This window comes from Oryzias latipes, chromosome 6 (genome assembly GCF_002234675.1).
Source record: "Oryzias latipes chromosome 6, ASM223467v1".
NCBI classification, from domain to species: Eukaryota; Metazoa; Chordata; class Actinopteri; order Beloniformes; family Adrianichthyidae; genus Oryzias; species Oryzias latipes.
In genome coordinates this window covers 23804809-23818581 of record NC_019864.2, presented here as the reverse complement: position 1 = coordinate 23818581, position 13773 = coordinate 23804809, and the positions used below count along the sequence as shown (strand labels likewise).

The 13773-nt window shown below is 38.0% G+C and overlaps 2 protein-coding genes across 7 annotated transcripts in view; both read left to right on the top strand.

The window, feature by feature from the left end:
• The first annotated feature begins 471 nt into the window (after positions 1–471).
• On the top strand, positions 472–8902 carry tcp11l1 (t-complex 11 like 1). 4 transcript variants are annotated; one of them, XM_004069736.4, is made up of 10 exons: positions 472–520; positions 1036–1178; positions 1294–1426; positions 1510–1630; positions 2127–2347; positions 2514–2650; positions 3717–3883; positions 3969–4150; positions 6578–6750; positions 6831–7167. In XM_004069736.4, exons 2-10 carry the CDS (start codon positions 1055–1057, stop codon positions 7049–7051), a joined length of 1479 nt encoding a protein of 492 aa, XP_004069784.1. In that variant the 5' UTR covers positions 472–520; positions 1036–1054; the 3' UTR covers positions 7052–7167. The 4 variants fall into 4 exon arrangements, with proteins under 4 accessions (XP_004069784.1, XP_020559808.1, XP_011474627.1 ...); XM_020704149.2 differs by lacking the exon at positions 472–520 and adding an exon at positions 531–546; XM_011476325.2 differs by lacking the exon at positions 472–520 and adding an exon at positions 553–670.
• Positions 8903–12123: 3221 nt separating this feature from the next.
• The window catches only part of LOC101162288 (homeodomain-interacting protein kinase 3), a 30799-nt gene continuing 29149 nt past the window's right edge, over positions 12124–13773 (top strand). The window contains exon 1 of one of the 3 annotated variants that reach the window (XM_023955948.1): positions 12124–12555. The gene's annotated coding sequence lies outside the window, so the exon portion shown is untranslated. The remainder of the gene's footprint in view (positions 12556–13773) is intronic. The other 2 variants (XM_023955947.1, XM_023955949.1) reach the window with 2 other exon arrangements.

The following is a 13773-nucleotide window of genomic DNA, read 5'->3' as shown; positions in this document are numbered from 1 at the left end:
ACAAATACTGTGAAATCTGCACATTAAGAATAAACATTAGCAGTGCAAAGCTTTGAAATATGTTATTGAACTTTAAAATATTGAAAAGATATTCTAAATTTGCAGTACATGCAAAAAAGATGAAGTAATCTTGCAGCGTTCCGATTTCATATGTGTTTTATGGTAATATTATTTAAAGTCCAAGTGAATTAAATTAAAACGAGCATGTGTGGTGGACTGTGGAATGTGAAAGTTGCCAAAATTCATAGAGTTGAATAACATACAAAATTTGAACAAGCTATTTAACTGAAAATATAATATGGCAACAAAATTGTTAATTCGGATATTCAGGTTCAATTTTGTGATGATAAATTCTTCCTAATCTGACCAAAGCGTTGAACTACTTAGCCTGTTAAAAAGTCACATCTTTGTATATTTTGGTGGATGTTTGTGGCTTCTGCAACTTTAGTTGAACTGAGTCTGCGCACTGGAGGTGGGGTCGGTGATGTAATGTTGGCCCCGCCCACAACCGGAAAAGCTGGTAAGGAAAAGATGTTTCCCGAACCGGTCTGTGACGCCGATAAAATAAGATGTTTTGAACAAAAAAAACCGAAGCATTTCTGCAGTAGAAGACGCTTTTTGTCAGTGGGAGGATCTTAATTGAAGCTGTTGCATAAATTTGCGCGCTAAGGTGTGAGTTTTGAAGGACCAACCGCTCGGCTTTGTTGTTTTCTGCTGTTTTTGTTGATGGAAAATCTTTTTTCTGTTTGTAGATACTAGATAAGACTTAAGTAAACTCCCGCAGCGGCTCTGGTTATTGCTGGCGATGGTGAAAAACAAACCACGCGAGGCTGAGTTCGATTCCTTTCGTTTACTTTAGTACACCCCCCCCCCCCCCACACACACACACACACACACATCAGAGTGACATCACACATCTCAACAAAAACATCATTGATCCTGCTCGTGATTTTCCTCCAAGCTGCAATCAGAAACTCACATCTAGCCTGGAGTAGCTGGGTTAAAAAATAACAACCTAATTTTATCTGTCACCAGTGGTCCTGCAGACTCCATCATGCCAAAGGACTCAGACCACAAGGAGCCAAAGGATGCCAGAGCTGCAGATGTTCCTGAGGAGACTGTTCGACAGAAGGTCCAAGCAAACACCTCAAGCCCTCACAGGAGGAACTCTCCTCAAGGTCAGAAACTATTCCTGACATTCCATTAAAAAGGGATTCTTGACATTATTGGCCTCCACCTTGTTTTGTGTTGAGATTTTTATTGTGACTTAACTAATGTGTGTTTTCCTCACAGCAAGCCCTCCTAGGTTTGTCTCTGTGGAGGAACTGATGGAAACAGCTAAGGGAGTCACCAATATGGCCCTGGCTCACGAAATAATGGTCAACCAGGATTTTGAAATCAAACCCGCAGAGCCTCCTGAAGGAAGGTCAGGTTCTGAGTTTCTCCAACTTTTATTGAACTCTGTTTTACAAACTCAAGGGTGTCTGTCTGCTTTTTGCTTCTAAACAGTTTGGAGCGCCAGGTAAAGGAGATCATGCACAAAGCATTCTGGGATTGCATGGAAGCTCAGCTTAAGGAAGATCCTCCGTCGTACGAACACGCCATCAAGCTTCTGGCAGAGATAAAAGAGGTTCTTTGTTCTATACGATGAAGCATCTCCTCAGAAATACTTATTTTTAGTATTAACTCTGTGTTATAGGCTGTTTTATATTTATAGATAATATACCAAAGATGTATATGCATTTGAAAAATACTTTAAATTGCATCTAGTAGTATTTTATGAATGTGGTATGGCTACATATTTAAAGTGATGAAGCTTGTGGGGTTTCATACCAGTGTCTTTACAGTTTTGTTCTTTTGTTTATATTTTCTGAAAATTGGCAAGATTCCATTTTCTTGTTCATCTAAACATGAAACACTTCCAGGCCTGGAAGCACACCTTACAAAGTACTTTATTTGTATTTTCTTGCTAAATAAATGTGAAGAATCAGTCCTGTCACTTAATAAAACTCTTTTGTTCATACAGACTCCTCTATAACAACATTTTTGATATTTTAGAAGTGCGGTTTCTGTTTTTAGATGATCCTTTGGGATTCTATCCCATTTCCTCTTCTTCTGTCGTGCAGACGCTGCTGTCTTTCCTCCTGCCCGGCCACGGCCGCCTGCAGGCCCGCATTGAAGAAGTTCTGGATCTGCCTCTGATCCAGCAGCAGGCTGAGAATGGGGCTCTTGACATCGGTCATCTGTCCCAGTTTATTGTGGGGATGATGGGCTCCTTTTGCGCCCCCTGCAGGGACAAGGACGTCAACAAACTGAAGGAGATCACGGAAATCGTTCCTCTGCTGAAGTAAGCAGAGACAGCAGTTGGCTCTGCATGCCTCAGGAATTAGGCTATTTTTAGATGCTATAATTTCATTCACTTGCATTATAGCGCAGAAGTCTGCCTGTCATAGAATGACATCATAATGGTTGTAGAATAAGCCTAATGCCCCATGTCTTATTTCTCCCCTAAGGGCCATTTTCTCTGTGCTGGATCTGATGAAGGTGGACATGGCTAACTTTGCTCTGATGAGCATCAGGCCTCATCTGATGCAGCAGTCGGTGGAGTACGAGAGGAACAAATTCCAGCAGTTTCTGGAGAAGCAGCCAAGTGAGAAATCTGTGTTCTATTTATATGTTCTGTTCGGCTGAGGTTGAGCTGGACATGCACCATAAACTAACGCCATGGAAGTATAATAACAGGTCCTCACTCTTCATCCACTTGTAGACTGCCTAAATGTTTAGAAATAGATTCATTGCAACAAATTTATTTTGTTTTTTGACCATTAATGGATCAGTTAGGGGAACAAAATAAAACCAAAACACCTTTTTTTAATGTCAGTATTCTAACCGTTTGCATTTGCAACAAGGTTAAAAATAACTGAATTTTTTAATTTGGATAAATGTATATATTTTGTATTCTTTTTATTTATTATAACATTAAAATGTCATTTTTCCTTACTAAATAGTTTAATAGAAACATTTAGAAATAATCTGTTATAGATAAAATTTCATTTTATTAGTAAAAATAAATAAAGAAAACTCAAATAAATCAATAAAGTAAGTGGGAAAAACTGACCATGAACTGTCTTGTACTGTAAAATGATGGGCCATGGGATTCATTCCAGGTTAAAGAAACATGCAGTTGTTTTACATTTACATCTTTGATCCAAAAAGTAAGATAAATAAAAAGCTAAAAATTGAAATAAATGACCCTATTGGCATTTCTTAAATTCAGTTACGGGCTATGAAGCCTTTAGATTTCTATTGTTCTTATTTGCAAGTATAGATTCCTATCAAACAATCACTTGAGGGTTTTTTATAAACACAAAGAGATATTTACATTTTTCCTTTCTTCCTTGACCCACCAGAACAGAACATTTTTTGTGTTCCTGGATCATTTTTTATCATCTAAACCTAGTCCCCCAAACTGAAAATAAACGGTGGGGAGTTTGCCAACTTTGCAATGCTTTACAAAATAAAAAAGTGGATCTTCTGCAAGATTGTTTAAAGTAATCCAGATGAAGTGAAATTCTGCATTGAAATTGCTTAATTATTACTTTCATGAGTTAATTTTTTTAGGCTTCAACGTCCAACTTTTGCTTTAAATGTTTTCTTTTGCATCTCCGTCTGTTTGCAGTTTTCTAAGAGCAATAAGACTATTTCTTTCTCCACAGATGCTTTAGACTACACTGAGAAGTGGCTTGAGGAAACTGCAAAGTGCCTGAGGGAATCGGATGAGGAAGGCTGCGGTGCGGCGGAGTTGGCCTCACCCATAAACGTTCATAATCGAGCTTATCTTCGCCTGCTAAAGTGGGACCACGCTTCAGACCCCTTCCCAGAGGTAAAGTGACCGCCCTCTCTGTGCCTTCCTCTCAGTTGGCTTTAGTTCAGTTCCTCTAAAAACAAATGCTTCATTTCGTGTGCAGACAGTGTTGATGGATCAGGTTCGGCTCCAGGAGATGCAGCAGGAGGTGGAGCGCTTGGTTCTGTTGTCCTCTGTGCTGCTCATTGTTTACACTACGACAGGAGAGGCCATCTCAGGTCTGCCGGGACTGATGGAGACACTCAAAACCACTGTTGGGGCCATGTTGGCGGACATGCACATGCCGTAGGAACAAATCTTTTTCCAATGCTCAGATCTAGGAATAGTTTTGTCAGAAATGTGTTCCCTTTGATGCTATATTAGAGCTGCTGATTTGTCTTAATGGATGAGTTTGTTGAGTGCAAGTGTGACCAAATCAAAGCAAAACTGTTTTCTAGGAAGCTTCTGTGATCTGACATTCGGAGTAGCTTTGATTTTCATAATGAACCCTCTGTGGGAAGATTCTGAGAAGGCTGTGTGCTCTCAGACTTTGGAAGTGCAGAATGTCCATCGTAAACTTCGAGAACGTTCTTTATGAGACTATTTATGAGACTCTAAGAAAGATGGAAAAATGATGTGGATTTTCCTCATTAAAAACAAAAAAGTTCAATCATGTTTTTGTTCATATGGGGAAAAGGATTTTGCAGACCTGACAAATAAAAGCTTGAAGTTTTACTGTCAAACCTAGATTTAAGTCAAGACAATATACAGTGGAGGAAATAAGTATTTGATCCCAGCTGATTTTGTAGATAAGCCTCCTCCTTATCTTACCGACCCACTTCATATCAAAAGCACCTCTCGTTCTCTTCGGTCCTCATCTTCTGTTCAGCTTTCTGTCCCTCCGGCCCGTCTCGTTACCACGGGTAGTCCTGCCTTTAGTTCCCAAACTCTGGAACTCCCTCCTGACCCCCGTAACTTAGACTCCTTACCAGCTTCTAAATCCAAACTTAAAACTCATCTGTTCAACTCTGCTTTCCTGTGATTCACTTTTGATTCTCTGTCAGTTTTTAATGAATTTTTGAATTTATTGACCCCTGTTTTGTACAGTATCTTTGAGCTTCACTTTTGGATGTGTCAACTCATTATTTATTGTGTTTTTAATTGAGTATTTTTTAACTTACTGAACTCTGTTTTTGTACGGTGTCCTTGAGTTTCTTGAATGACGCTTTTAAATTAAATGGATTATTATTATTATGACTGAAAAATCAATTGACAGTCTGTCATCTTAATGGCTGCTTATTTGATTAGTGAGAGATAGAAAATTAAGAAATTGAACTTGAACGTAACATTGAAGAATGTATAAACATTTATTTGCATAAATTGCTTATTGAACTGGATATACCTGTTTGAACTGATCAGCTGGACAAAGACGCCTATCCACAGACTCAGTTTATCAGTCAGACTCCAAACTCTCCAACATGGAAAAGATTAAAGAGCTTTAGTGGACTTAAAGGAGAAGATTGTCGACCTGCACAGGACCAGATTAGACCACAAAACCATCAGCAAGGAGCTGGAGGTCAAGGTGACAACTGTTGGTGCAATTGTACCAAAATACAAGAGCATGACCATCAATCCACCTACAGGTCTGGGACTCCAAACCAGATCTCACCTGGTGGGGTTTCCATGATCATGAGAACGGTGAGAAATGGGCCTAAAACAACTCGGCAGGAGTTAGTTGATGATCTCAATGCAACTGGAACCACAGTCACCAAGAAAAAACCATTGATAATACTTAATGCCGCAACGGTTTAACATCTCAGAGTTCTCTCAAAGTCCCCCTGCTTAAGTAGGTACACGTGCAGGCCCGCTTGAAGTTTGCCAAAGAACACCTTCAAGGTTTAGAGAGTGATTGGGAGACGTGATGTGGTTAAATGAGACCAACATTGAGTTCTTTGGCTTCAACTCAACCCATCGTGTTTGGAGGGAGACAAATGCTGCCAATGACCCCAAAAACACCATCCCCACTCTCAAACACGGAGGTAGAAACATTATGCTTTGGGAGTGTTTCTTTTCACAGGGCTACTTCACCGTGTGGATGAGAGAATGGATGGAGTCATGGTTCACCTCCTTCCCTCCACCAAAAAGCTTAAAGTAGGTCGTGGATGGGTCTTCCAACAGGATAATGACCCAAAACATTCAGCCAAGGCAACCAAGAAATGGCTGAAGAGGAAGCATATTAGGGTCCCTCAATCCTGTGGAAAACCTATGGAGAGCTGAAGCTCAGAGTCACAGAGGAACAGCCACCAAACCAAAAGGATTGAGAAATTATAAAAAAAAAAAAAAAGAAACGTCTGACCTCTGTGCTGTTAATAATGGTTTTGCCACAAAGTCTTTCTGACTAGAGGATTAATTCACTCCATGAAATGCAAATACATTTACATAAAGTTTATAAAGTAGATTTTCTTAGTTTCTTTGTGATTTGCTATCTCTCATTGTTCAAATGAACCTACCATTAGGATGACAGACTGTCGATTTGGTGAGCAAACCTACAGAATCAGCAGGGATGAAATAGTTCTGTTCTCCACTGTAAAGTGTGTGACTTTGAAACTTTCCAGGACATAATAAGACAGGATATCAAGTGAATAAGTTGATGCAAAAACTCTTAACATTTCCTCCTTGTGCTTCTAAAGACATTAAAATATTTTCTAACGGTTAATGTTGCCCTCTTCCCAGATCCTTTAATGCACCAGAGGCCTTTGCAACCATCGGCGAGAAGCTGTGTGTTGAGTTGAGTTCCTGTTTAAGCCGGCATGGCTTCCCTCCATTCTCTGCTGACAGCAGCAGCGGTCTGAAGGGACAAATCTTATCTGTCATCCAACCGGACAACAAAGTCAGGGCACTTATGGGTAAGCACGCCCCCGCCGGACTTCATCCACTTTATACCTATGTCTGTATTTCCACGGCACAAACTTCTCTGTCCTTCCAGACTCCCGGGTTCAGAACTACTTGCTTGCCGTCTTGGAGTGTGGTCAGCATCGTACCCCTCCTCTCCCCGGAGGTCTAACTCCTGTCAGCAAGGAGCTGATGAAGCTTGCAGTTGGTTTCAGTCGTCTGGTCAACTTCAACAAACTGGTCTACTCCCCGTTTTACCAAAAGATCCTTCAGAATATCCTGACACCAGGCGAGAGTCTCAACACAGAGACGTAAACCCCTCAGATGGTGTGAGAGCATTTCTGTGTTTCTAATCGGTTAAGAAAACCAGCACGGCACAATCCGCACCTTAAACTGACCCAATGATAATAACTACTGGTTCTGTTACAATTTCTCACAGTGTTTGTTTATTAAAGACTGTGTCAGATCTAGTCTCTGCTTAAGCCTCCTCTTGCTGTTGTAACATAGCTTGCTCATGGAATGCACCTGTGTTTTAAAAGCAGTATTTGTACTAGTTAAAACTTAAAGTCCCACTCCAATCATCTTTTGATCTGTTGTAAAAGTGTTCCCAGTGGTCTCTTAATTACGGTTTTGTCATTTTTTGGGCAAAATTTTAAAAAATAGTTGTTTTCTAGGACGTATTTTCTGCAGAGCAGCAGAAGTTCATTAGGAATTTGTGTTGTGAGCAGGAGAGTTGGCGCAGATGTAAGCCTCCGTTGATATCCCAGCATCCCTTTTGTTTACACTCTCTCCCACTAGCTTACAGCCTCTCACAACCCCAAGATAACATTACCGGCGCAGCAAAAATGTCAAGCAATATCAGAGCTATCCAGCCGGACAGTTTCGAGCTAGATGTCAGCTCAGACAAAGAAAACAAAGACGTACTTAAATCTATTTGTCTGCACGTGAATGCATCAAAACGGAGTGGAGCAGTGAGACTTTTTCAAACAGCATTTTTTTCATCTGCTCATGATTCCTCTCCATTTAAGAAAAGAAATACTCAGTAATGCAGTTTAAATCTTAAATTCTTTGATATATGTCCTCCATCATGAGAAAATTGCTACAAACACATTTTAAAAACGCCAAAAACAGGATTTTCATTGGAGTGGGTCTTTAAAGAGCTTACATCTGTCTGCAAACGTCGTACACTAAAAACAGCATCAGAATAAAGACGTTCACTCCTGAGTAGAAACGTAAAGTCTCAGAGAATCTGTCACATCATATCCGAAGTTGATATTAAGCTTACTTTTTACTTATTTGACTTTTTTCTAATGTGTTGGGGCATTCTCTTGCAAAATGGGACTTTATCTGAGCTGGCACGTGAATCTAATCATTGCTCTGCGGAGGAAAATGTTCTAACAGTCGGATTTTAAAGGTTAACCAAAAAGATAAATGTTTCAAAGAAAGAATTCCAAATTCTTACGTGGACTTAAATCCCCTTTGTTGTGCGAATGCGCAGTTTAGCGTCACAGCTTGTGCTGTTTTCATTGCCTTTAATGTGCACAAGTGCAGGAGATTGAGCAAAGGAACGTGTTTATTGTTTTCTTCTGTAAATGTGGTCATCATTGTGCATCAGAGGTGCCGGTCAGTGCTGTGTATCCTCCAATCCTTAATCTTACTTGAGGTTTTTGGAGAACTTTCTGTAGAAGATGAGAATGCAGAACAGAAAAAAAGCCTGTGATCCAACCCAAGACTTCAAATGGTATTTTCAAAAGCTGGTGAAGAAAAAAATGGAGTTCAGAGGATGTCAAAGACAAAGAAGTCAAGCAAGAGTTTTATGAAACTGAAAATAGACTGTTTGACATTGTTCTAAGATCAACAGACCTGTGAATCTTAAGGGAAATAAGAAAGAATATCGAATGACATAAACTGTTGCGATTTTTGGATTGTTTTTACCTTTTGTTAACTTATTTTCTTGATGGTTTGTGACTGAAACTACGCTAAGAGGAGGACATTTCTATTTAGTATTTTCAACCTCAGACATGGTCATACGCTTTTCCCCGTCATTCCCTGCAGGCAGAGTCGTGTTCCCTGTTCTGCATATGAACACATTGACTGATCACATCAGCTGCTGTTTGTCTTTGGGTGTTAACGAAACACAATAATAAAGTATTGCTTTACCCATAAGTCATTCTGCTTCATTCTTTTACACACTAAATATTGTTTAGTTCTGAATTTTTAGAAGTCCACACTGATGATAATTTTTTTCTTTTATGTGACTGTCAGTTGAACCCGAATAAATTATGTGGAAATGATTATAGTTGACTTTACGTTGTAATTTTCATACATGCAGTACTCAATTTAGACAGTAGGCTGAGACAAAGCTTAAAGATGAAAATGTGTACAGATGGAGTTTAGAATTTAAAAAATGTAAATACCATAACACTTAACTCTTGAAGAATCATTTTTAAAAAAGCACTGTTAAATTTTTTTATTAAATTTAAAGCAAAATCTCCAAGTAGCTGTAAAAAAAAATGCACAAGGCGGTTTACAGTATTTAGCTTTGATTCCTAATTTTCTGATTGCCAATATGTTAGCTCATGGAGATTTTGTGAACCTTAAACAGAATTTCACATCATTCCAAAAAAAGAAAAATCTTTTCCAAAAACTATAATTTTGTAATCGTTGGAGGTTTGCTCCACATTGGATTGAAAATATGTGGAGGATATTTGTAGAAATAATTTTGCTGATATTTGAAATCAGTTTTTGGCGTTCCACAATCTGTTTTTCCATCTACAATAATAACGTGCAAAATACAGGAAAACTTACATTTGTTTTGATCATTTTGGATGGTGATGGGAATTTACAACAACATTTGGAACTCTATTACATCAGACTCTGTCAGCATAAAAAGGTGGATGAAGAGGAAAAGGGTTAATCATTTTAGATTAAAAAACAGAGTTCTTGAACATTTGCAGTGTTATTGAATTCAAGAAGAAAAAGTTAGAAGGACGAAAGATCAAGTTAATGGGAAAGTTTGCTGAAAATCCTATAAAACACTTCTATTGTGAAATATCCAACAGTTTATCAGTTCTAGCCAAAGCTAGTTGTCACTTGAAAATGAAATTGCTTTACATGTATTGTTCTTTGATTTTATTGGGTGATAAAAGCTCATTCAAACCAGTTTCTATTTAATGGAAACAAGCCTTTGGAGTATTTCATAAAGGTTGGATTTTGCAATATACCAATCTACGGTTTTTGACATTTTGATTACTGAAATTTTATGTTTTTGAAATTCAACCTGGGTTGTAAAATCTCCAAAGCCAAACGTGTTTTTTTTTTCAGCAGAGATCCTACATTAAAAGGTTTGTGAGAGAGGTTAGAATTTCTGAGGGGAACTCAACTTTAATCTGAGGAATGAGAAATTCCTCAAAGATTTACTGTTTCATGCTGTGGAGAGACACTGTGGAACAAATTAAATTTGGAAATCGAAGAATAATAAAACATCACAAGCTTTAAGTATAAATCTAAGTAGATTTAGGTAAAATATTCTCCACAGACATCAAAGTCCTGTTAAAGAGCGAGTAAAACGGGGCTCTATTTATAAGATTTGTGTTTCTCAACCACTCCGTCTCTTTTCAATATATTTTCTTTATTTGTCCAAAGAAAATTAGATTATGTTCTTTGTTGTTTAATATCTTATATTCAAGATGTGAGATCTCACTTGTTTTCTCATGTTTTGTTTTATTTGCACTTGGTTTTTTTTCTTCCTGCTGCTGTGCATCAGAGCAATTTAAGAAAAAAGGAATACAAAAAAATTCTAGCACAAGAAGGTAAAGAACTGAAACCCCAGTGTGCATTTGCAACATTGCAAATGTTTTTTTGCTCTTGCAGAGGCTGAATAAGTAATCTGATAAATGTTTTGTGGAAATAGAGAAGTTGCATCTGTGAGCTCTGTGGCTGCTGTTGCCAAATGCACTATGCTCTAACTGTGGTTTCCTCGTTATTGTAATGAAGAAGCTGAAGCAGGCAGTCACATGCACTGAAGACACGTAGCAAAACGCTTTGATGAATGTCGGTAAGGTAAAGTCTTTTAAGATACAAGACAAACACTTTGGTGACTTTTACATATCACTTCACCATTTTACAAACATCACTGTCTATACTTAAAAAAAATAAAAACAATGTGCAGACTTTAATAAAACTGATTTTAAAATGAAAAAGGGTTTTGTTTTTTTCCCTGATCAAATTTTAATTTCTTTTGGACTTGTTCTGTAAAAATCTTTTAAATGACCAACAAGATGCAAAGAGATCTAAAAAAACAAAAAAAACCAGGATGGAATCAGAAATACATTACAAAATTGTGGAATAAACTTAAGAATCCTAATTCTGCTTTTTCTTTCACTACTTGGAGTTTGAAAACATAATTATACAGGAAAGTTTTAAGTAAATTCACAATTAAAGGTAAAATGCTTTACCTTTTCAGCTACCGGTACTTCTTTTTGAAATATTTTTGTTTAGTTGCAAATTGTCTAAACTCAACTACATGTCTTGACAAATACCTGAGCTTATTTGTTCCTGCTGACTTCACTGTTCTTGCTCAAGCTGCTCAAACACACCAATATACTGGTAAGCTAAACCTAGAAACTTTTTAAAAAGCTGCTTTAAACCACTCAATTAAAAAAGTAAAGATTTTTTGTTTCAAACGTCGAACATCAGAACGCTGACTTTTCTTTCTAAAAAAAAAAAAAAAAGAGGACTAATTCTGACTACTGACTATTCATTGAGGGGAAAAATGAAAAAAAAAAATATTTTAAAAGGTTATTGCTTTAACTCTAAGAATTCCTTTGTTTTTGCATTGTTGTTCTCAAATTACAAGTTTATTTTTATAGAAAATGAGGAAAAAGTCTGCATGTTCATAAGAAGAGTGAAAGTTCATATCAATTTTGAGTTTCATATTAAAGCTTAAATGAAAAAGAATACACAGGCAAAGAAAATATGCCAAATATGGGAAATGAGAAAATCAGTATACAAAAAAGGCTTTTTAATCATGCAGAAATATTGCTAATAAATAAATAATGACCAAAAAAAAAAAATGAACAAATGTAATAATAAAGAATCCTGCACCTTTGAATTTATTGGAACAAGAAAGAAATTCAAAGTAAGTAAGTAAGTAGTTGTTTTGATTTACATCATAAAATCTAATTAAACCATATATTTAAAAAAATTACCACAGGAGAAATGTAAATAAAATTATTTAAAGTTGAAATGGGAGATAAAAATATATATTTTTTTATATCAAAGGCAGAGTCGTGGAGAAAAACCCCTACTGGGTGGTATTTGTAGTCTTTAACACATGTGTGCAGTTGGTGAAAATGGTAAACAACAACAGGGCAGTCAAATGTTTTTCCTGAGTCGTCACAGTGACATTTTGGACGGGCGCTTAGCTCCGCCCCCTCCAACATTCCACACATGCGGAGAAGCAACAAGCTACCCAACAGCAGCAACAGCTAGCCTCTAGCAGCTCGCGTCGTCAGGACGAGGCGCATTAACATGCAAAAGTTTCCAAACACGGATCCCCGTGTCAACTAGGCACAAGAGTCGCGTTTGTGGGCGCCCGGGACGGCTGCAGAAACCATGGGCCACAACTGGTTTTCGTAATATTTGTGCTTGTTGTTGAAATCGAGAGCTTCAATGTGCGAAAAGTCGCTCGGTCTGTCCTCGTCGTTGAACAAGATGGCAGCAACTGCAGCACCGTTGAAGGGTTCGACTGTGGTGCAGGTCCTCGTTGTTCCGGTCTTTCACGATTTGGGGGGTGCGATTTACTGGTCCTACTGAAGGTATGTGATTAATCCGACAGTTTTGGCTCACGAGGAAGATTTTTGTGCTATCGTCTGTCCGTCCGTTCGTCTCGCGGCTGGGTGGACTTCGCCTGGAGCTAGCTTGTTTGCTAACTTTAGTTTGTTTTTTATAAAGAACTGTAATGGTTCCTCTGTAAAAAAAAAAAAACTGAACTGTTTTAGTTAACTTTGATATGTTACTTTCAATTATGCTAGAAATCCCCGCACTGATCAGGATAAATAACATTTGTGCCGAGCTGTTTTATAAAACTACACTCCGATACTTTCTACCAGCTAACACTGTTGAGTTTGTTTGTAGAGGTAAACTTTATTAGCTTATCCCAAACGGCACAACACAACCATTGTTGAGGTGTCTGTCACAACATTGGCTTCAACAGGTGTCTGGCTCGGTGGTACCCATCCCCCAAACTTACACGTAGAGACACGCACACACACTCATTCACGCACACGCGCACTCCACCCTTCCCTCTAGCTTTCACGTGTTAACTGTCATTTAAATCAACCACTAGTACAGAATGCAGTAATTAAAAAAAACATTACCAGGTTATTACAGACAGGGATACGCAAGTATGTTTGGGGTAGATCTCTAATTTAGGCTTTATGTGGATTCTCAGTGGGGTATCTACTTTAGGAAATAGCTGACATTGGACCATAGACATAGCCAAGATGACATTTATACTATAACTATATGATGGCTGCTCATTTGCTACGTTGTCAGACATTTTTCTTTTACAGCTATCATCATCATCATCTGTGATTATTGGATTTAAGGGAATTTCTGTGTCTAGCTCGATCTGTATTTACTGCTGTAGATGCATAGTCGACCTGCTGTTAGAATTATAATTAGAGCTTTTAATAGTTGTGACTATACCTTTCGTAGTGCTTCCTCCTAACTTTATCTCTGTATTTTATTTTGTAATAATCTAAAGTTTACTGTTTCTAAAATCTCAATGCCTGCCTTAGTTTAAAAAAAAAAACGCAAAACAAAAAGGTTGTTTCTCATCATACTGGCTTGTAGTCACACCCGTCTTTGCCTGTCTGAGCCTGTGTGTCAAGCCTTTTCTTATTAATGTTGAACTGAATTTGGTACGTAATCCACAACTGTGCGAATGCTTTCGACATTGAGTCAAGTTTGAAAGCTGGAAACAATAAATTCTTACTGCAAATTCAAAAAAGCAGCACCCTTTGGCTCTAGAA

Bases quoted from the DNA above. Each gene is read 5' to 3' on its own strand.
- tcp11l1 (XM_020704148.2), top strand. From the start codon at position 806: ATGGTGAAAAACAAACCACGCGAGGCTGA. The intron at 1,427-1,509 runs GTCAGGTTCTGA...GCTTCTAAACAG, and splicing joins GCAGAGCCTCCTGAAGGAAG to TTTGGAGCGCCAGGTAAAGG. The intron at 2,651-3,716 runs GTGAGAAATCTG...CTTTCTCCACAG, and splicing joins GTTTCTGGAGAAGCAGCCAA to ATGCTTTAGACTACACTGAG.